General features: G+C 41.8%; 1 protein-coding gene across 1 annotated transcript; it reads left to right on the forward strand.

The window, feature by feature from the left end:
- The first annotated feature begins 1,969 nt into the window (after positions 1-1,969).
- LOC143596646 (DNA repair protein RAD51 homolog) lies at positions 1,970-15,893 on the forward strand. The gene is made up of 9 exons (XM_077075365.1): positions 1,970-2,077; positions 14,336-14,480; positions 14,568-14,678; positions 14,763-14,854; positions 14,947-15,041; positions 15,113-15,226; positions 15,323-15,452; positions 15,522-15,643; positions 15,720-15,893. The coding sequence occupies exons 1-9, from the start codon at positions 1,976-1,978 to the stop codon at positions 15,841-15,843; spliced, it is 1,035 nt and encodes a 344-aa protein (XP_076931480.1). The 5' UTR covers positions 1,970-1,975; the 3' UTR covers positions 15,844-15,893.
- Positions 15,894-21,468: the final 5,575 nt, after the last annotated feature.

A 21,468-nucleotide genomic window follows, 5' to 3' on the forward strand; every position in this document is an offset into this window, starting at 1 on the left:
TTAATATGGAAGTAGAAATGGAGGAGCAAAATATATAAAGTTGACAATGCCAAGTTGAAGAATGAAAAGCGAAGATGGAAATGATACTTATTTTAATGCACTGGATTTTTTTTATTTGATTTTGATACATTTTGATTTGGGACATATTATTTCTATTTAGTGATTGCTTGTTACGAATTGATTTTGGTTTTCTTTTATTAAATTTAAATTATTACTCTTGTTGTTTGATATAAGAACTATTGTTGTGTTCGTATAGGATGTGTTATTTAATAAAATTATTTCAATGTAAGTTGTGATGATATAAAAAGGCCACCTTTGAAAAAAAAAATCGTTTTAGCCCTTTAACCTTCACTTAACCCGAAACCTGAATTAAACTGACCCGATGTAAGTTGGCCCAATAACCCGAAAACCGTAAAACCCGAATCTACAATGGTTCGCTTATAAGGTTATATTGCCACATTTGAAAACCCGACTCAATAAGTCCGAAACCCAATAAAAAACATTTTATTTGTTGTTTGTTCAAAATAATAATAATAATAATAATAATAATAATAATAATAATAATAATAATAATAATAATCTACCTATTCTAATAAAGTAAAATAAATATGGACACTTGTCATGTTTTGGTTAATTCTTACAATTTTTTCCCTCCAAACTAATATACCCTAATATATGTAATAAATCAATAATGATTCACTTTCCTTTTACACTATATTTATATAATATCTATATATTTTTTATAAATATAAATATTAACATATTATTTTACTATATATTTCAAAATACTTGGTAAATTTCAAAAATCAACAACAAATCATATTTCTCAAATGAAAATTGTTTCAGGTTTTTTGTGGAACTTAAATTTGATTTTATGGGCCAAAAGTTGGTAAATAGATTGTTTGGTACAAGTTAACTGCATTTAGGTTAAAATTTGTAACGGGTCAAAAATGAAAATTTTAAGTATTTTTAAAAGTTTGAAAATGCAAAATAGATTTATCGTCAAATTTGTTATAAATTTAAAGTGTTGACTTTAAAATGTCAAAAGTATGACAGTTAGAAGTTTAAACATGATTCGGGTTTCAAATTTATTTTTAAGGGCATTTTTTTAAATAATCAAAAGGTTCAGGATTTGGCAAACTGACTATTTTCCATCAACTATTAAAATATAAGAAAACATTGCGAACATTTTCGACGTGCCACCCCCATGCCTATCAATGCTTCTAACATTTATCAAATTCGAAATATTTATGACAACATTAATTTTTCTTTCAATGGTGATCAGAACGTTGTATGGAAAGCATGTCATGCAAAACTATGCTCAAATGAATATTCACAAAATTAAATGGGTTAACATGTTATTTTTTATGTTGTCATTATGACAAAGTCGAGAATCCCTCTAAAACTTATCAAAATCTTTTTCATGGTGTAGCTCAGAAAAACATAGCTCTTGAAAAACATCCATTGTTACAATTTAATATTCTACTTTCCTTTGATTGATGGTAAATTGATAAATATATCAATAAAGGTAACGCTCCTTTTGTATTTAGGCTGAGTGGTTAAAACTACTATCGTATGAGAAGCTTTATCTCCGAAATTGGTTCATAACCAAAAGTCTTTCAATTATACATATATGGCACCGAGAATGAATTTTTCAATGGAAAGAAGCATTCTCGGGTACGTTTTTGCACGGATATTTTTTTTATTAAGTTTATTTAAAAAAATTATTTTGTGATATAAATAAAATCAATTTATGTACACATTATATATATACAAGCATAGATGTAATACATTTTTTTCATATACGCTATATAATTATTTTTTACTTATAATTTTATAATTTGAATTGCTCTAAAACTATTAATAATAATAAAAGTGAAATTGAATCTAGAATTCTTCTTGCGTACGCCTTAAATTAAACCCCAACACCGTTTCTTTGATTTCGAAACCAGTTTCTTCTCTTCTCAAATTAACGATGGAGCAAAGGCAAAGAAACCAGGTTCAAGAACAACAGCAGCAGCAAGATGAACAGTCAGACGATATGCAACATGGCCCATTTCCAGTCGAACAACTTCAGGTTATCTTTACTCAATCTAGGGTTTCTTGATATGGGTTTTCTTTCTATTTCATTAATATTCTTGTTTTCATTTTTTCCCCCAAAATACAATTGGCAAATTAAGGGCTTGTTTATCGAAATTGCGAAGTGGGTTTTTCAATTCAACTCGATAGCTGTTTGATTTTGTAGAACAACTGTCTTAATTTCTATACGCATTCATGGTTTCTTCGTTTCGATTTCTGATTCTAGGGTTTTAGTTATATCATGTGTTTCTTGATGGGTTTTTCTAGATTTGACTCATTTGGTCAACTCAGATTTCTGGGTTTTCAATAAAGATCAAAACCAACAATATTTTGGGTTTTTATTAGTTTGCCTCATTACTGACATTGATGGTGTTTAATGGTGTGCACGGTTTTGTTTGGGTACCGGGTCACCTAGTGTTTCTTCATTGGCGCCATAATCGGTTTAGTTTGCCTCTATAATCTGTACCGGGTCACCTAGTGTTTCTTCATTGGCGCCATCCGTGTATAAAAGCTAGAACTACTTTAGTTTTTTCACAATTTCTGAAGAAATGGTTAACGTTACTCCGGTTCAAAGGCCAGTAACCGACCAAGAAACCCCGGTAACAACCCCAGCAACTGGGGGGAACACCGGCGGTTATAAAATCCTTACGAACACTACCCCGACTACCCAAGCCGGGGCAAGTGGAGTAAATATTCCATTGGGGTTCTCCGATACCCAACTGGAAAAACGAACGAAGGTTCCTCGCCAAACACTAGATCAAGTGAAGGCATGGGCCGAAGCACGGCAAAGAGAATTCCAAGCCGAATTGGACGAACGCTTGCGTTCAGTTCAACAGGCTGACGAATTCGCCAGTACTCGCCAACACCTCAATATGAGCAGTGACTGCGAGTACTCAGACGACGAGTTGGAGTCCGACACCGACGCGAACCCTCGCCATAAGGCGAAAGGGAAGCGTAAGGAAACGGACGTCCAACCAAAAAGGAATTTTGGGGAAGCCTTTAAACCAATCGTGGAGAGAAACCCGCGTGACTTTTCCAAAACCTTTAGACCAACTGCTACAAATGCAGGGAAGTCAAAGTTCGCAAGGGACATTGCGGAAGCAATCGCCCCGAGAAGTGCCAAACAAATGTCCAACATTGGCACTTACGATGGTCTATCCGACCCAGACGACCATTTGAACAGGTTCATTGCGGGGGCTACCGTCAGCAACTGGACGGAACCCACGTGGTGCTACATGTTCCAGATGACTCTGGTCGGAGCGGCCAGGGCATGGTTCGATCGTTTACCGATCCACCACATATATGACTGGGCGGACTTTCAGAACAAGTTCAGCCAGCATTTCAGCCAACAGAGGAAGTACACTGAAGAGCAGTGGACGATCCTTAACTGCTTGAGAGAGGAGGATGAATCTCTACTAGACTTCATCACTCGCTTCAACTCCAAAAAGCTTAGTCTCGGCAACATAAGTGAAGATCTGGTTCGCGCCGCCTTCATCCAAGGCGCCGAATACCCAGAACTTATCCGCACATTGACGGGTAAGGATGGCATGCCATCAACTTGGGATGCCATCATGACGGCGGCAAAGCGCTTTGCCGAGACGGAAAAGCAACTGGGAAGAGATCTTCCCCAGAGTACACACCTCTACACGCAGAGGACCAGAGAGAACAATGTCCGGATCGCCCGGCAGAACAAAAAGAGGAGGCTAGGTATTTGGCAGTCAAGGGTAAACTTTGACACCTCATCCAGCTCTCGCCCTCTTGTTGGCGGAAGGGACAACACACACCCTTCAAACCGAAAACACCGGTGGACGCCACTCACGAAGAGCGTCACGGAGATATTTGCCACGGAAAAATTGCCATGGCCTAAAGCCCCATTGATCCGGCAGAAACCTAATGCGGATCAAAGCAAATCCTGTGATTTCCACGGGACAAAGGGTCATGGTACTGAAGAGTGCACATCCTTGAAGGATATTATTGAGACATTTGTCAAGGACGGAAGGCTTGCACATCTTGTGGCATCGATCAGGAAGGGAGGAAGGAATGACAACCGGTACAGAGGTAACGGACGAAAGCCCGTCGATATCAGCATCAACATGGTTCATGGCAAGGTCAGAGGAAGGAAAAGACGGGTGGCAGAACCATGCGCGTGGAAAGAAGCTGAGGTGCGCTTCCCGCGAGTGCCAGGAGGCCCCAGCAAAGAAGGCCCCATCGTCATCAGAAGCCAGCTGGGGCACTACATCACTTCACGCACTCTTGCTGACAACGGCGCTTCGTCGACAGTGATGTACAGACAGTTCTTTGATAAGCTGGATGATGAAGACAAAGAACGCTTGGAAACGGTCTACGCTTCAATGGAAGGGTTTGACGGAAGTACAGAAACACCCCTGGGTATCCTATCTTTCCCCGTTACTCTTACTGATGGGAATCATTCACGCACAGAAGACGTGGATTTTGTCGTAATGAAAAAACCACATCATACGTACGACATCCTATTCGGAAGAGACGGGATGGCAAGATTCAACGCCGTGGTATCTTCAGTCCATGGCATGATGGGATGGCCAACAGCTGAGGGTGTAGCAATGATCTCTGGCATTCCCCAGGTATGCATTGCATCTGTTTCATCTAAACCCAAACCGAAAAAGGCTAAACCAACCATCACTGAACCAGAAAAATGGGCCTTCAATGGCAAATACCCCGACCAGGCCGTTACCATTGGACCAACAATCGTTGATCCCACCCGCACCTTACTCAAACGCTTACTGCAGAAAAACGCTGACATCTTTGCGTGGGCACCAGCTGACATGACTGGTGTACCCCGAAGTAAGGCGGAGCATAAGCTCAAATGCGACCCGGCTGTTACGCCAATCGTACAAAAGCGCAGAGTAATGGGGCCTGAACAAACTAACGCGTGTAGAACCCAAGTCAAGGAACTCCTTGACGCAGGTATCGTACGCGTTAGTAAATATCAAACATGGGTTGCAAATCCCGTAATGGTACCGAAGAATGACAAACAATGGCGCATGTGCATAGATTTCAAAGATTTGAACAAAGCATGCCCCAAAGATTGTTATCCGTTACCAGAAATTGATCTCAAAGTGGATTCGTTGGCACCATTCCGCCTTAAATGCTTCTTGGATGCGTATAAGGGGTACCACCAAATCCACATGGCCATTGATGACCAGGACAAAACCGCATTTCGGACGCCCGATGGTACATTTTGTTATAAAATGATGCCATTCGGACTTAAGAATGCAGGGTCCACATACCAACGACTAATGGACAAAGAGTTTCACGCCCAAATCGGGAGAAACTTGGAAGTCTATATGGATGATTTGGTCATCAAAAGCCTCGAGCCTGAGGCGATGTTGAAAGACATTGAAGAAACTTTCAACACGCTCCGAAAGATAAACATGAAGCTCAACCCGAGCAAGTGTTCATTTGGGATGGAAGAAGGGAAGTTCTTGGGAGTCATTGTTACTAAAGATGGCTTTAGAGCGAACCCTGAAAAGGTCGAAGCCATTGTTAAAATGGAATCACCTACCACCATCAAACAGGCTCAGACACTGAATGGACGACTAGTCGCACTTAATCGCTTCTTGGCAAACCATGCAGATAAGTCGTTTCCTTTCGTGTCAACGTTGAGAAACTGCTTGAAGAAAACGCACTTCCGCTGGACACCAGAAGCGGAAGCAGCTTTTCAGGAGATTCGGTCACGCCTGATCGAACTCCCAACACTTACAGCACCACAAGCGGGAGAGGAGTTAATCCTATACCTTTCCGCAACAGATAGAGCAACCGGGGCAGTCCTGCTAGTAGAACGAAAGGGCATCCAGATGCCAATCTATTATGTTAGCCGTGTACTAACAGACGTAGAAACCCGGTACTCTACCCTCGAAAAATTAGTCTTAGCACTTATACATGCTTCACGCAGGTTAAGACGATATTTCCAGGGCCACCCAATCACCATTCTCACCAACTTCAAACTCTCAAACGTTCTAGGCAAACCCGAATTATCGGGACGTCTAGCCAAATGGGCAATTGAATTGGGAGAATATGCAATTAAGTACAAGCCAAGACCAGCCATAAAAGGCCAGGTCCTGGCCGATTTTATTGCAGAAGTCCCCGCTTCGCGGGAGAAAGAGTGCCAGGAGGAGGCTCAACCCTCCCCAGCACAGGACGTCAATGATGTCTGGCGACTCTATACTGATGGAGCAGCCAGTAACGAGGGTTCAGGCGCAGGGTTAAAATTAACCAACCCAGCGGGCCAAGAATATACTTACGCTATTCGGCTGGACTTTCCAAGTACGAATAACGAAGCCGAGTATGAAGCATTCTTGGCCGGTTTGAGAATTGCGCGTAAGATGGGAGTGAAAAACTTGGAAGCCCACGTGGATTCCATGCTGGTGGCCAATCAAATAAATGGAACATACACGGCTGTGAACGACACCATGGCCCTGTACCTCGCCCAGGCAAAAACCCTTATGCGTGATTTTAGTGATTGTAAAGTCATACATGTCAAGCGCAGCGAAAACAAATCTGCGAATGCGTTAAGCAAGCTTGCATCACTAGCCTTCACCCACCTGGGAAAGGACATCCGCATTGAACTCCTCGAAGCGCCATCAGTCCCGCACAAGGAAATTTGTGTCATCCAAACCAGTACAGAAACGTGGATGACACCAATAATAAATTACCTTGCAGCAGGAATACTACCAGAGTCAAAAACACAGGCAAGAAAACTACGCTGTAAAGCACTGAATTATCAACTCGTCAATGACATCCTTTACAGACGTAACTTTCTTGGCCCACTCTTGAGATGCGTGGACAACCAAGATGCCAACTACCTCCTAAGGGAAGTACACGAAGGCATCTGTGGGGTACACGCAGGTCCCCGCGCTGTTGTAGCCAAGCTAAACAACGCGGGATACTTTTGGCCGGGGATGCATACGGATGCACTGGCATACATCAGAAAATGCAGGTCTTGCCAGCTTTACGCACCTAACACGCATCGCCCGAAAAACGAACTGGTTCCAGTCACTTCTTCGTGGCCATTTCAGAAGTGGGCCATCGATGTGACAGGCCCATTTCCTACAGCAGCAGGAAATGTTCAGTTCCTAGTGGTAGCCATCGACTACTTCACCAAGTGGATAGAAGCAAAACCTTTAGCCCAAACAACCGCAAAGCATATCAAAAAATTTATTTGGGAATTTATAATTTGTCGTTTTGGACTTCCACAGAATCTGGTGAGCGATAACGGCACCAACTTTGCTGACAAAAAGCTACAACAGTGGCTAAAAGAACTTCAAATCACCCACACCTTTACCTCAGTGGCACACCCGCAAGGAAATGGTGAGGTGGAAAGAGCAAATAAAAGCATCGTCGAAGGCATAAAGAAAAGACTCTTGAAACACAGATCCGGCTGGGTAGACGAGCTTCCGCACGTCCTTTGGGCAAACAGAACGTTGAAGAAGGCCAGTACGGGAGAAACCCCGTTCAGCCTCACTTATGGCACTGAAGCCATGGTCCCGGTCGAAATTGGTCTACCCTCACCAAGGGTCTTGAGTCAGCCAGAAGACAATGATGCGGAAAGACGGTTGGATCTTATGCTAACCGAGGAACGCAGAGACTTAGCCGCAGTGCATGAAGAGAACTACAAGCGACAAATGCAAAAGTACTATAACACGCGGGTAAAACTCTGCAACTTCAAGGAAGGAGACTACATACTGCGTAACAACGAGGCTTCGAACCAAGAACGCCCAGGAAAGTTGGCCCCAGTCTGGGAAGGGCCATACGTTATCAAACAAGTTCTGGGAAAGGGCGCATACCGGCTCGAAGGGCTCGATGGCACTCCCATCCCAAGAACATGGAATGGAGCTCAATTACGCAAATGTTATATGTAGATCAATTCCAAAACTTGTAAAGAAAAGGCCAAGAGCCACTTCTAATGGAAATGATTCTCCTTTCATAATGTGTTTACCTTTATCCTTATGAACTCCCCAATGGTGCCGGTGTTTACCGCATAAACGGGGAGAAGTAAGTCGTTGCGTGTGGAAGGCGGCAAAACCCGCATAAACACAAAAATAAGGGAAACCTACACGCAGGTATGATGTAAGTAAAGTTTAGCCATCTTTGTAAGTGCAAGTGACGGTCTTATCCGCACAATCACAAATAAGGAAGCAAAACTTCAAACTATCATCTACCACGTTCAAAGGTTATCCTAAAAAAAAAAAAAAAAAAAAATACTTAGAAATAAGGATAAGGAAAACCTACACGCAGGTCAGGTATGGGTAAATTTTAGCCATCCTACCAAGTGCAAGTGACGGTTCAACCCGCACAATCACAAAAGAGGAAGCAAAACTTTAACCCACTATCAACCACGTTCAAAGGTTAACTTATCCTAAATACTTAGAAATTTCGAGGAAAAATGAGGAAAACCTACACGCAGGTCAGATGACGGTTAAAGTTTAGCCATCCGACCAAGTGCAAGTGACGGTTCTACCCGCACAATCACGAAGGAGGAAGCGAAACTTTAACCCATCATCAACCACGTTCAACAGGTTAACTTATTCTAAAAAACTTGGAAAATTGCTAACTTAAACTAAGTCATGAGCTTACAAAGCAAGGAATCCAAAGAAGGAAATAACAATCTTATCCGCAAAAAGATTTATATTTCAATGATATATTACAAGAATGGCCGGGTTACTACCCGCCTGAAAGAGTAAATCTATACAAGTCTATCTTAGCAATGGAAAGGGATCTTCAGGATCAAGCTTCAGGGCCGCTTCCACTTGGACCCGCTCCGTTAGAAGAACGGGGTGGTTCGAGGAACGCTTTGAGGACAGCTAACCCATCATCAGCAGCAGCTACTTCGTCCACCTTTTCCACCACTGGATGCGGGAAGGCGGCGTATTGGTTCAATGCTTGGTCATAAATGGCTTCGGTATCCACATCGAACAAAGGGAAGTTGGAAGGCGGGACGCCTTTCTCAACAAACCCTAGACCAAGCAGGAAGCCGGCCTTTTCCCCATCCTCATGAGAAGCGTTGAGGGCTGCGGTCATAGCATCATCGTAAGAGGTCTCTGAAAAGACCCGACGCACAACCTACAAAGAAAAAATACAAGTATTAGAACCTTTTCTTACAAAAGAAAAGCAAGAAGATAAAGCTAAACATACCTGAGGCAACGCTTCTCGAAGAAGCCATTGGAGGGCAGCTTGAGCTTCGTTATGGGCGCGTTCGGCTTCGCTCTTGTTAAGGTTGGCAAGTAAAACTTCCTTTGCGGCAGCCTCTTCGACGCCCTTAAGCTTCCGCTCGGTGTGGTCAAGCACCCCTCTTTGGTCCAAGATTTCCTGGAGTTTCTTGGCATCTTCCATTGCCAAGGCATCATGAGCGCGTTGGAGAGCCTCTAATTTGGCCTTGAGCTCCTCATTCTCCACACGCAAAGGCTCAGCAATGGCTTCAGCCTTGGCAGCCCTCTCGGTTGCGTTTCGCGCAGTCTCCCTGGCCAGCCGAAGCTGTTCATTCACAGCTTGGGCAGCCTTGGAGCGGGCCTCGAGTCGCGCCTGAACTTCAACCTCGAGGGCCTTGAAGGCCTTCTCCTTGTCGGCGGCAGCTGCCGCCAGCTGTTGGTTCTCCTCCCGGAGAGCACGCGCCTCAGATACGTCCTTGGCGCGAGCTGCTTTCAACTTGTCGTTTTCACGACAAAGCAGCTCGACGCGCGGCTGCATCCGGGCTTGGAGAACCCGAAGCTCATTGGTTAGCCTACCCTCCTGGTAGCTAGCCATGGCTTCCCCCAACGCACCATGAGGAGCAGCGTGGCGAGCCCAGTCCACGCACTCCACAGGGGTACGAAGGGTTGTTCCTCGGCGTATGTTCCATCGCGGAACATACACTTCATTGGAATCCGACACTGCAAAAGAAACAAAGGCAGTAAGGAAAAGATGATAAAAAACATAAGGGAAAAAGAAAGGAACCCTACGCACCTGTAGGGTCAATGACAGGCCGATAGCCGCCAAACCCATCACCTGAACCTAAAGGAAATCCATCCAACAGGTCAGGCAGACGGGAAGGGGGCAAAGATCGGCGGGAAGCCCTGCGCGTACCTGATGGTCCGGCCGTAGGTGCCGGTGGCGCGGGCATGGTGGCAGCCGCCGTGGTCGCCGTTGTGGTCGCCGCCGCGGTCGCCGCCTCCTCAGCAGCAGCAGTAACCGCCGGCTCCGTGAAGGATGCTGTAAAAATCGCACCCACGGCCGGCGGTGACGTCATCTCGGCCGGAACAGTTGGCTCAAAGGAACGAGCAACTGGACCAGCGGATGCAGGCGCAGGCGCCTGGGTCGACGCCTCAGGAAGGCTGACCGAGCCTACCGTCATTGGCGGGGAGGTACTCCCCTGCGCTTCACCCCGGAATGCGTCAACATCCACGCCTGCACAAAGAAGAAAGTGTTAGATAAATTTAAGTAATAATTCTGCAAAGACATTATGATTGTACTTACGGGTTTTCTTGACCCTGAACGTACGGACGGGCGGGGAGGAACCCGATGGAGCCGGCCTCTTGGTACCGGTCACCGTCGTCTTCGTTGGTTCTCCGGAGGTAACGGTCGTAGCCTCCGGAACAGTGGTCTTCTCACCACCGGGCTTCCCCGCCACCTCTTCACTATCTGACTCCGAGTCAGATAGAACCACCGGACCAGCCGTGGAGGCCTTCTCCTTCCCTTTCCCGCCGGCAGCAGCTTTCTTCTTCCGCACCAGTAGAGGAGCATCTGAGGATTCCTCAAAAGAAGACAGGTCAAGAATTCCAACAGCGGGTACAGCATTAAGGGGTTGAGGAAAGAATATCGCCTTACCTGGCCGCCGGTGGCTCAGGATCTCGTGGCCCAGCGGATAGACCTCCACAAACCGATCCGCTGTTTGCTCCAGGATGGGCAACTCGCCCTCGTCCAAAGCACGAGTACCCATCCGCGCGGGACCGTCGGCTTCCCGCGGAAACAGAAGCGACTCCAAATCATTTCCCTCTGAAAGAAAAGAAACAGTTAGAAGACAAACTTGTATCAAAAAAGAAAAACAAGACATACCATAGGGAATAGAGTTCAAACCGTATTCGAGGAGGATGGGAACCAGAGACGCATCTTTCCACACCCGGCTCATCCCTAACATGACCATCCCGGACTCCGCAAACCGGTAAACCGGAGATTGGATCCGGGATATCTTCGAAAACCATTCCGCCTCCTGGTAGTTGGGGGCGTGAAGGCTCGGTATCGCTTGGCCATTTTTAAACTTCATGGCAAGGGGGATGGCGCGGGCAGAAATGTAGAAGAATTCCTGCTTCCACGCGCGAAGACTGCGCTCGGTGTCGCAAATCTTCAGACCCTTAATACGGGTCGACAGGGTGTACCACCCTTGGATGCACCTCCAGGTATAGAAGGTCATCAGGCGGTCCACATGGGGCTCGATGCCCAAAATCCGGCACACCCACTCAAAATGGCGAATCTTGGCGATCGCCATGGGGTGCAGCTCGGTCAAATGGACACCGTGCCTCTCAAGGACACGGTAAACAAATTTTGTCAATGGGAATCTAAGATTCCCATAGACAAAAAATGCAGCATAAACCCCGATCTTGCCACTGGGGGCATCGTACACGGTCTGGTGGGATTCAGGAAACTCAGGCTCGAGATGATCGAGCATGAACTTCCTGACAACATACCGGTACTGATCGCTGGGCAGAGCACACTGGCACTCACCAGCAGTACCCCTGTCGTCAGCTATAGCTTCAGCATCGCGAGAGGACATTTTTGCAGAAAGAAGAGTGATTTCGGGAAAATGCTTGCCTGAGAAAGGGGAGTATTTGCCGGAAATCACTAAGAAGAAGAAGAAGAGTGAAAAGTGTGAATTGCAAATAACCCTCTCCCCCTTTATATAGTAATCGCAATTAATGCGGTGAATTTAATGCGGAGGAGAGAGAAATCAAAGGTGCAATGAAACTATGACACGTGGCAAAAAGCAAGCTGGCAACAGCTGTTGAAAGGACGTGTGCCAGTAATTTCGCGGCCACGCGCCCGAAAAATCATGCCCACGCGCCTGAAAAAGCGACTGGAATGACCATGTTCTGTCACGTCACCATAACTTCCTGCACGTCCTGACACAGTCAGAAGAAACCGTCACACGACGTTTCAGATGTTTGGACTGTTCTTATCCTCACCAACCTTTCGAATTTCAAAATTCAAAATTCAAAAAGATTCAAAAGTAAGCGGGAAAATACCCCTTACCTTGGCAACCAAGTAACCATAAGACGGATGCGGGTACAGTGTTAAGGCAAAACCTTCCACATACCTAGCACCCGCAGGGAATTGAAGCCAAGAATACCCCGGCAACAAAGTAACTATAAGACGGGTGCGGATACAGTGTTAAGGCAAAACCCTTCACGTACCTAGCACCTGCAGGGAATTGACGCCAGGAGTACCTTGAAAGTAAAGTAACCGTAAGACGAGCGCGGGTACAGTGTTAAGGCAAAACCCTTCACATACCTAGCGCTCGGCAGGGAATTGAAACCAGGAAGGATCTTCTGGGCAATGCTTGTGGAAACGGAAATAACATCCCCGCATAGCGGGAACGTCGAGAACTACATTGTTTGAGGCTCCAGGATGGAATTGGTGGTTTAAACATAATTGATCACTATGTTCAAAACCACTAAAACCTCAAGGAGAATCCACACAAGTGAGACTCAACGCTCCTGACTTGCGAGAAGGTTACATACCTACCCGCATCATACCCAAAGATCAAGCAAAAAAATCGGGAATTTTTGCAAGTGACATTAGGAAACCCGCGGGAAGAATCCCCACGGAGAACCTTAAAACTAGAAACCCTTTTCAAAACCCCTTGCTCAAAGTCCAAAAGTTCACCTCACTTTATTAAACATTCATGAGAAGAACATTGGACTGGGGGGACTTGAAGAGGTAGGTCCCAGCAGAGACCAGTTGGTCCCGCAAGACTCACCTTGAACAGGGACGTCTGCGCAAAGGCCATCTGCTCCCGCAGGACCCACCATGCTCATAGGATCTTACGCGCAGTACACAAGCTGAACACGCAGGGAAAGCCTCCCAATGGTGAAGTACCCCGCCTGTTCCCGCAGTTGCGGATACAAGCCATCAGGGAAGGCTACCCGCAGACAGCAGGGCTACACGCACAAGACACTAGCTACTTCAGTAGTCACATGAAGGAATGAGCAAGGCGGGAACAATCCCGCCTAAATGAGCCAGTCTGATTCTGAAAGATCTTTTGTACCATACCTACCAAGGTATGGATAGGACAGACGATCTGACCAGAACAACCCATGAGCCAATCACAGGGTGACAGCTCATCGACAACAGGGCGAGGAGGAGCACCCTCTAGTACTGTTTGTCACTATTAGCCGCTGCCTACTCACCAACCCTTACTGAGGAGCATGCGCGGCCTACAGTTGGTGGAATAGTGTTACTGTTGGCCGTAACCTATTCACCAACCAGCATGGCCTGCGTACAATCCACAGTAAGTAGGACGTGCATAATCTACAGTTGGTGGAATAGTGCAGCCGACTTTGTTACTGTTGGCCGTAACCTACCCACCAACCAGTATGGCCTGTGCATAGTCCACTGTTGGTTGAACAGGAATACTATTCAGCCGGCTGTACCTTCTAGGAAACCTACCTTCGGCTATAAATACTCCAATATCTTGGAATGGTAAGATCATCTGCTATCCAGTTATCTAGCAATCTCTTAATATACACTTATATTCAGAGCAACCTAGTCTGATTCTCACGCCGGAGGGTGGTCACAAGGAGGAACTCCCCCCTTCTCAGTGACGAGCTTACGGTGTTTGTTTTGCAGGTCTCCTGAAGAACAGCCTTCTCAGCTAGACCTCATCCGTGGGAAACATTACTTAACCCCCAGATTATCTATAATCTGTACCGGGTCACCTAGTGTTTCTTCAGGTCGGTTTTGGGCTAAAACCGAACCAAAAACAGATCTTTGGCTTTTGAATTTTTGAGAACTTTTTGGTTTTGGTTTTTGCCATTTGAACTTAAATTTACGGGCCGAAACCAAAATAATGATTTTTGGCTAAATCATTTTGTTAATTAATAACAAATTGGCTATTTTACATTTGGGCTAAGATATTTGAGTTACATATTTATTAAATTATTATAAATTACTTAATAATTTGCTTCATTACCAACATTGATGGTATATTGGTATTTCCGAAACTAACTTTAAATTTAATTAAATCCTAAAGGCTTCTGGAATCGCTGCAGTTGACATAAAGAAACTGAAAGATGCTGGCTTATGTACAGTTGAATCTGTAGCGTATTCTCCTCGTAAAGAGCTTCTACAAATTAAAGGAATCAGTGAAGCTAAAGTTGATAAAATTGTTGAAGCAGGTACGTCAAGATGTTAATTTTGTTTATGCGGTGTACTTATAGTGAAATCTTTTAAGTTAATACTTGTTTCGTTTGGCATTTGTACAGCTTCAAAGCTGGTCCCTTTGGGTTTCACTAGTGCAGGCCAGCTTCATGCACAAAGACAAGAAATTATTCAGATATCTTCGGGGTCTAGAGAACTCGACAAGATATTAGATGGTACATATCTTTTAGTGTTATAACGGTCTTAATAAAACACCTTACAGTTAATTATAAGCATTGCATCGTTTGTCTTTTAATTAGGAGGAATTGAAACCGGATCTATAACTGAAGTATATGGCGAGTTCCGCTCCGGGAAGACTCAGCTTTGCCACACTCTATGTGTAACTTGCCAAGTAAGTATAAATATTTTGATTATCATGTATTTAACTTTTACAAAAGATTGCAAATATGCTAACTTTTCTTTTATTTTTTTTTTAATCTTCAGCTTCCACTAGATCAAGGTGGTGGTGAAGGGAAAGCTATGTACATTGATGCTGAAGGTACATTCAGGCCACAAAGACTGATACAGATAGCAGACAGGTAATCAAGATCAGCGTGTTTTTGAACCATTTTTTGTACATTTTTGTTTATATTATGTCTTCATGTTGCAGGTTTGGGTTGAATGGTGATGATGTATTGGAGAATGTAGCATATGCAAGAGCTTACAACACGGATCATCAGTCAAGACTGTTGCTTGAAGCGGCTTCCATGATGGTTGAAGCCAGGTTTGAAACTTTTAATTGTTTCTGAGTGTCATAGTAATGATTGTATTGGTAAAGAATATTATAATCATAGTGGCTAACGTATGTTCTGGTTTGAAGGTTTGCACTAATGATAGTGGACAGTGCAACCGCCCTCTATAGAACTGATTACTCTGGTAGAGGTGAACTCTCGGCGCGCCAAATGCATCTTGCGAAGTTCATGAGGAGCCTTCAGAAGTTAGCCGATGAGGTAATATTAGATAATGCTTTACAAAATGCGTATCTGAACAGCCCCTAAATGTTGACTTTTGTTGGTTAGTTTGGTGTAGCTGTGGTGATCACTAATCAAGTGGTGGCTCAAGTAGACGGCTCTGCCATGTTTGCTGGGCCTCAAATCAAACCAATTGGTGGTAACATCATGGCTCATGCTTCTACAACCAGGTATGTTTATATGCTACGAATGGTGGTTACTTTTAGCCATCAATGTAAATTAAGGTTGGTCCTGTTCTGACAACAGGTTAGCTTTGAGGAAAGGAAGAGGAGAAGAACGAATTTGTAAAGTAATTAGTTCCCCGTGTTTAGCTGAAGCCGAAGCCAGATTTCAGATTTCTACAGAAGGTGTTAATGATGTCAAGGATTGAAAGCAAGCGATATGGTTCTGTTTTAAATTTGAATCTTTTGTGTGATACAATAGTTTTGAGTCAAATAGCTTTTGATTCCTGTCATATCCCTAAAATTGGACATTTTTGCTTGAGAATTACACCAAGAATTTGGATCAAGGTTTAACATCCATTGTGGATTCTACAGTTGACACAATATGGTGTAATTACACAAAGAGGTTAATATGACAGGTTTTTATGTGGACCAAAGGTATAAGCACATGAGTACATGATGTTAAAAATGATAATGGTGCTAAATCAAAAGCACTCCTGTTGGATTAACTGGATTGATGTAAGTATATATGGATCGAACCAACCGTTTTAGATCAACTGGCTTGCTAGTATTTAATAGTCGTGCTTCATCTAAAGTGTTTGAATTTTTATAGTGGTGGCTTGTATGCAACTTTACTTTTGGTCTTGCAAAAAACTATATGACTTGAACAAGAAGCAGGCGTGGACAGAAATTTTAACAAGAGAGTGGGAGGCACCCCTCAAGAAATATTGTTAAAGTGCTGATTATATTTTTTTCTTGTGTTAATTAGTTTTAAAAAAAAAGAAAAGTTAAATCAGTCGATTCGGTGATTCAAATGACTTAAATTTTGTTAATTGGAAATTCAAACACTCGAATTGAAATATTGTTTTGTTGCTTGGATCACCGTTTCGTGATAAGTTTTACATCAGTCGAATCATATTGTTTTCCGATCAAAGTCCCTAAAACATTGGTTTGAAACTCGGAAAAGAACTTAACGGCGTTAAGTGTTTTTTTAACGAGGGTCCATTGAAGCAAAAATAGCTGAAAGTTGGGACTGCTAGTAGTGATTTTTAAAGTTGAGATTATTATCGACTAATACATAAAAGTTGGAATTATTTATTTCTAATTTGCCTTTTTTTTAATAAAATCGGTAAATATGATATTTTAACTATTAACAAATAGTATATATCACATTTTAATTTGAGGTTAGGTAATATAGTTTACAAAAGTTTTAGAGGTATATATGATAACATGTATTCTTTTGTGCTCAAGTTTTTTCTTGTTTATCTCAAAAACTTGTCATGTATGAACTTTAATGTATTTTTACTTCTATACTCTTCAGGTAAAAAAGTAGGCGGTGTTTGTTTTTTTAAGACAAAAACTGTTTGTAATATGATTTCATGTCTGCAGCTGAAGATGTGGTATGAAGGTCTGCAATATGAAAATATAATAGTGTTTGTTTGTAAACTGAATATCCTCTATATAAGTTGAAATTAGTTACATATCATACATATCAAAGTAGATATAATTTATTTAACGTCTATAGACTGCTAAAATAATTGGTTGTGATGTACGAACAGTGGAAGTGGGTGGTGGTGGACGATTGGTGGTGGACGATCGTGGTAGGCGGTGAACGGTGGGTGGTGGTGATGGACAGTTGTGGTGGGTGGTGGACGGTGGTGGTGGTGGTGGTAGTGGATGATGGTGATGGCCGACGGTGGGTGGTGGTGGTGGTGGTGGCAGACGGTGGGTGGTGGTGATGGATGGTTGTGATGGGTGGTGGACGGTGGTGGTGGCCGATGGTGGGTGGTGGTGGTGATGGACGTGGCGGTGGTGGTAGACAGTGGGTGGTGGTGATGGACGGTTGTGATGGGTGGTGGATGGTGGTGGTGGTGGTAGTGCACAGTGGTGGTGGCCAACGGTGGGTGGTGGCGGTGATGGACGGTGGTGGTGGGTGGTGGTGGTGGACGGTGATGGTGGTGGCGCATGGTGGGTGGTAATGGTGTTGGACATTAGGTGTTGATAGGATGTGAAGAAGTATGAATAAGTTGAACAATAGCTTATTTTTTAAGACCGTAAAAACATTTTTTAGATCTTTTTTTCTAAAAACAAATAGTTTTAATGAAGCTTATGTCTGCGCGTCGGCAGGCGTAAACATCTTGCAGACCTTTTAAAGCAAAAACATACAAAACTGATGAAGTCGCTCATGTTAAAACCTTGATTATATTAATGATTTAGATTAAAAGAAACTGATATAAATTAATTTTATACAAAAACTAGTTTTTAACCCGGCGCGTTGCGTCGGGCACACAAGCATTATTGGTCCTAAGTGTTGAGGCGGTAAGTTGACGTGAATTCGGTCAGTTTCTGTTATATGTGTTATTGTACGGAAACTAAAACAAAAAAAAGTTATAAAAATTGAAGATGGAACATTGGGATAGCGTTGGTCGGTGAAACTCGAGTGTTGGTAAAACCCGAGCGTTGTTGGTCCCTGGCGGTGAGTCTATGCAAATTTGGTTGGGTTTTTCACGTTCGCTATAAAACCGAACTAAAAAATAGAATTGTCATTCAGTCAGTTTCGTTACGGTACTATAACTAAAACAACATGCGTTAAGTCTACGCAAATTATGTCAGTTTTTATCACATCCGTTACGGTATATTGGTATTGGAACTAAACTAATAAAAAACAAACATAACAAAGATAGTTAGAAATATAATTATCTAAGTTTAAAACAAAAAAAAAAAAACAAAACAGAACTTGGTCTAATGGAATCTTGACAAATGGAACAAGTCGCCAAACTTCTCTTTTATATATATTAGTAACTAGTTTTAGAACCCGTGTAATATACGAGATGATCCAAAGAAATAAAAATAAAGATTATGTATGTGAAAAATATATTACATCTATATTTTCTATAATTCGTAGTTCCTACAATACACTAATGTATGGATCCAAAAGAAGTTGTATGTCTACATTTTCTTAGTTTTGTTTTAAAGTTCAACCATCTTTGAGGTTAGATGTGAGTTCAGACTAACAACTCTGGACCGACTATGCTCAGTATAGAACTATTTAATTGAGAGAGTATATAGCTATATATGTCATGTCAACCTTATATACTCTGTTTTACATGAGTCTGCTACTATATTCACTTAACCAACATACATGATGTTACAATATTCATTCGTCCACTGTATCATTCCTAAAAAAATGCCATGCCTCAAACATATTTTCATGGTCGAGGAAATTTATTTTCCCCTGGAAACCAATATAAAAAGATTTACTCAACAGTAAGCAACCTAAAACAATTTTGAGAACACATACAAACACATGACACATCTAACATAAAAATTGTTCCTTTGATGAATCAAATGTACATTCACAGCATAAAACGGCCGGCCAACTTATGCATATCATCAATACTTTTTTAACTCTGCGTCAAATAGTAACATAAATCTTTGCATAATACAAATTACATATATGAAACATCCATCAGCTAGCATATACCCATTATATGGAATCTGTGAATCTCCTTGCTTTTTCAAAGTAGCAAAATTGGGTCAGATCTTCCAACATTCAAATAACAATGTAAAATCTTCTCAACACAAAGTGCATGTCTTTTAAGGCCTGCGATACTTCCGAAAGCAAAGACAACCTTGCTTGATCAACTAAAAGCATACTTCCGCCTTTTGTTGTGTCGATTGCCTCCAACATTGTAACTACCTAATCCATCGTGGGACGCTTGTTGGGATTTGCATCCCAATGTTGGTTCACCGCATTAGCAAAAGAAAACTTGGACAACATCTAGGTATCTGGGGCCTTTGACTCTGCACAAGACCCTAAAATGTACATGCTTAAGGTTGTACCTCTCGAACAACAGCATAAGTAACTTCTTTAAAAACTAAGGTCGAGATATGGCATGCCATGACAATATATTTCCTATAAACAAATGCATAAATCTTTACACGTCACATTTTCTATTATACAGGTTAATTCCTATTTAGTGCATTTATAATGTTTAACAAACCACCAAACAAATTAGATTAACAGGTGAGAACTAATAATTCAAAAGTCGCTTTATAGTTAAAAAGTAAAAGATGGACCTCTAGCTGAGCTTGAACACCTTCAGAATTCACCAGGGTCAATAAGATGTCATTTCCGACATTAGCAAGATCAGCAAGTTTCTTCAGCAGCCGTTTGAAAATTAACAATGATCAAATAAAAGAATAATAAGATTCTTGGTTATAACTATAAAAAAAAGTTAAAAAAAAGAGAGATTTGATTTTAAAAATCGTTTGTCTATTATCTTGATTGTTTTGAATACACCTCAGCATCATCATCAAGTAAGACAACTTCCGCACTGCCTACTTGTTTTATAGTATAGTGAGAACCCAACATTGGCAAATATATAATTATATTGAAACCCGATGCTTGGGCCTGGGATAACAACTTTACTTCCATCTTGCTTAAACATATTGATATGCAAGGTTTGATTCTTCACCCTCTCAAATATCACATAACCAATTATCAGGTATACATTTTCACCGCCTCAATCCATCCATGAAATAGACAATATTCAGATCCTAATTTTTTAAAGCTTTACGTCCCAAAGGCAACAATCTTTGGCATATATATGCAATAACATGTTCGTAACTAAATTAACAAATTCTTTTACAACATAAGCACATGGTAAACATTGAAACGAAGTGTAGCAGAATGATATTGGCTTGTGTAAGTAAAACTAGAGTCTTTTTTTACCAAAAATATAACAGCGTTTAATTACTGTTAGAAAAAAAATTAAGATATCAAGTATTATAAAAAAAAACAAAAAAATATACGCCCTAATAGATTTGATCTTCGTATGTTTTTAACGGATTATTTGACAATATGTGACAAACATAAAAAATTATAAAAAAACAACAATATTAGCCCTAATCGATTCTTGTTCATCTGTTGTTAATAGATTATTTGACATATATTAAACAAAACACCAATATAAGCCTAAACGATTTAAAGCTCCTCTGTTGTTAATGGCTTATTAAGTAATTAGATAATGAAAAACATCAAATATTAAACAAAAACACCAAGATCATATATGAAATTAAACCCTAGATGATATAATACCAAATCGATATTGATATTCATATGTTACAGAATAAAGAGAGATGATTACCTGGAAGATGAAATGAAATCGATGAAACCCTAGGAGAAGAGAATGTAATATCAGCATAGAAGACGAACATGATTCTTGAAACCCGAGGAGAAAAAAATCATACCCTGGGATTATAAATTGTCAGCTTTTTTTATTAAACCTTGGCAGGCAAACAGGCAACAATTACCTAAAATTTGATTCCTTACCTGAACAAATTAAGCAAAGAATCATTGGCAGAGAAGGAGGGGAAATACAACATAATTTCCGACGTTGAATACGACCCGGAAAAAATGGGGTTGGATCCAAATGTGGGTTTTACCCGAGAGCTTCTATGGAACCCGAATTGAGAAAAAAAATGGGCGGGATTTTGAGGCAAAAACTCACCCATACATTTTACTTTATTAGAATAGAGAGAGAGTAACGGTAATGATAAAAGAAACTAATTAAAAAGGGCCGTGAACGACTTATCCTATTTTGATCCTTTCACAACCAAAAGTTTCTGTTTCATTTATAAGTGACTTAAGTAGATGAGCCATTTTTCATAATAGTATCACACTAAAATACTACTAGTTTGAACCCGTGTATTATATGGGATTTGTCAAATAATAATAATAAATTAGGTCGTTATTTAAAAGACATGTACAAAATTAAAGATAAAAAGAAAATAAAATATATAGTACAAATAATAAGAAGTTTAGAATCTCA

The sequence above is a fragment of the Bidens hawaiensis genome, unplaced genomic scaffold (assembly GCF_021521415.1).
Source record: "Bidens hawaiensis isolate Kalapana, Puna unplaced genomic scaffold, B.hawaiensis_p1.1 tig00046822_1, whole genome shotgun sequence".
Taxonomy (NCBI): Eukaryota; Viridiplantae; Streptophyta; class Magnoliopsida; order Asterales; family Asteraceae; genus Bidens; species Bidens hawaiensis.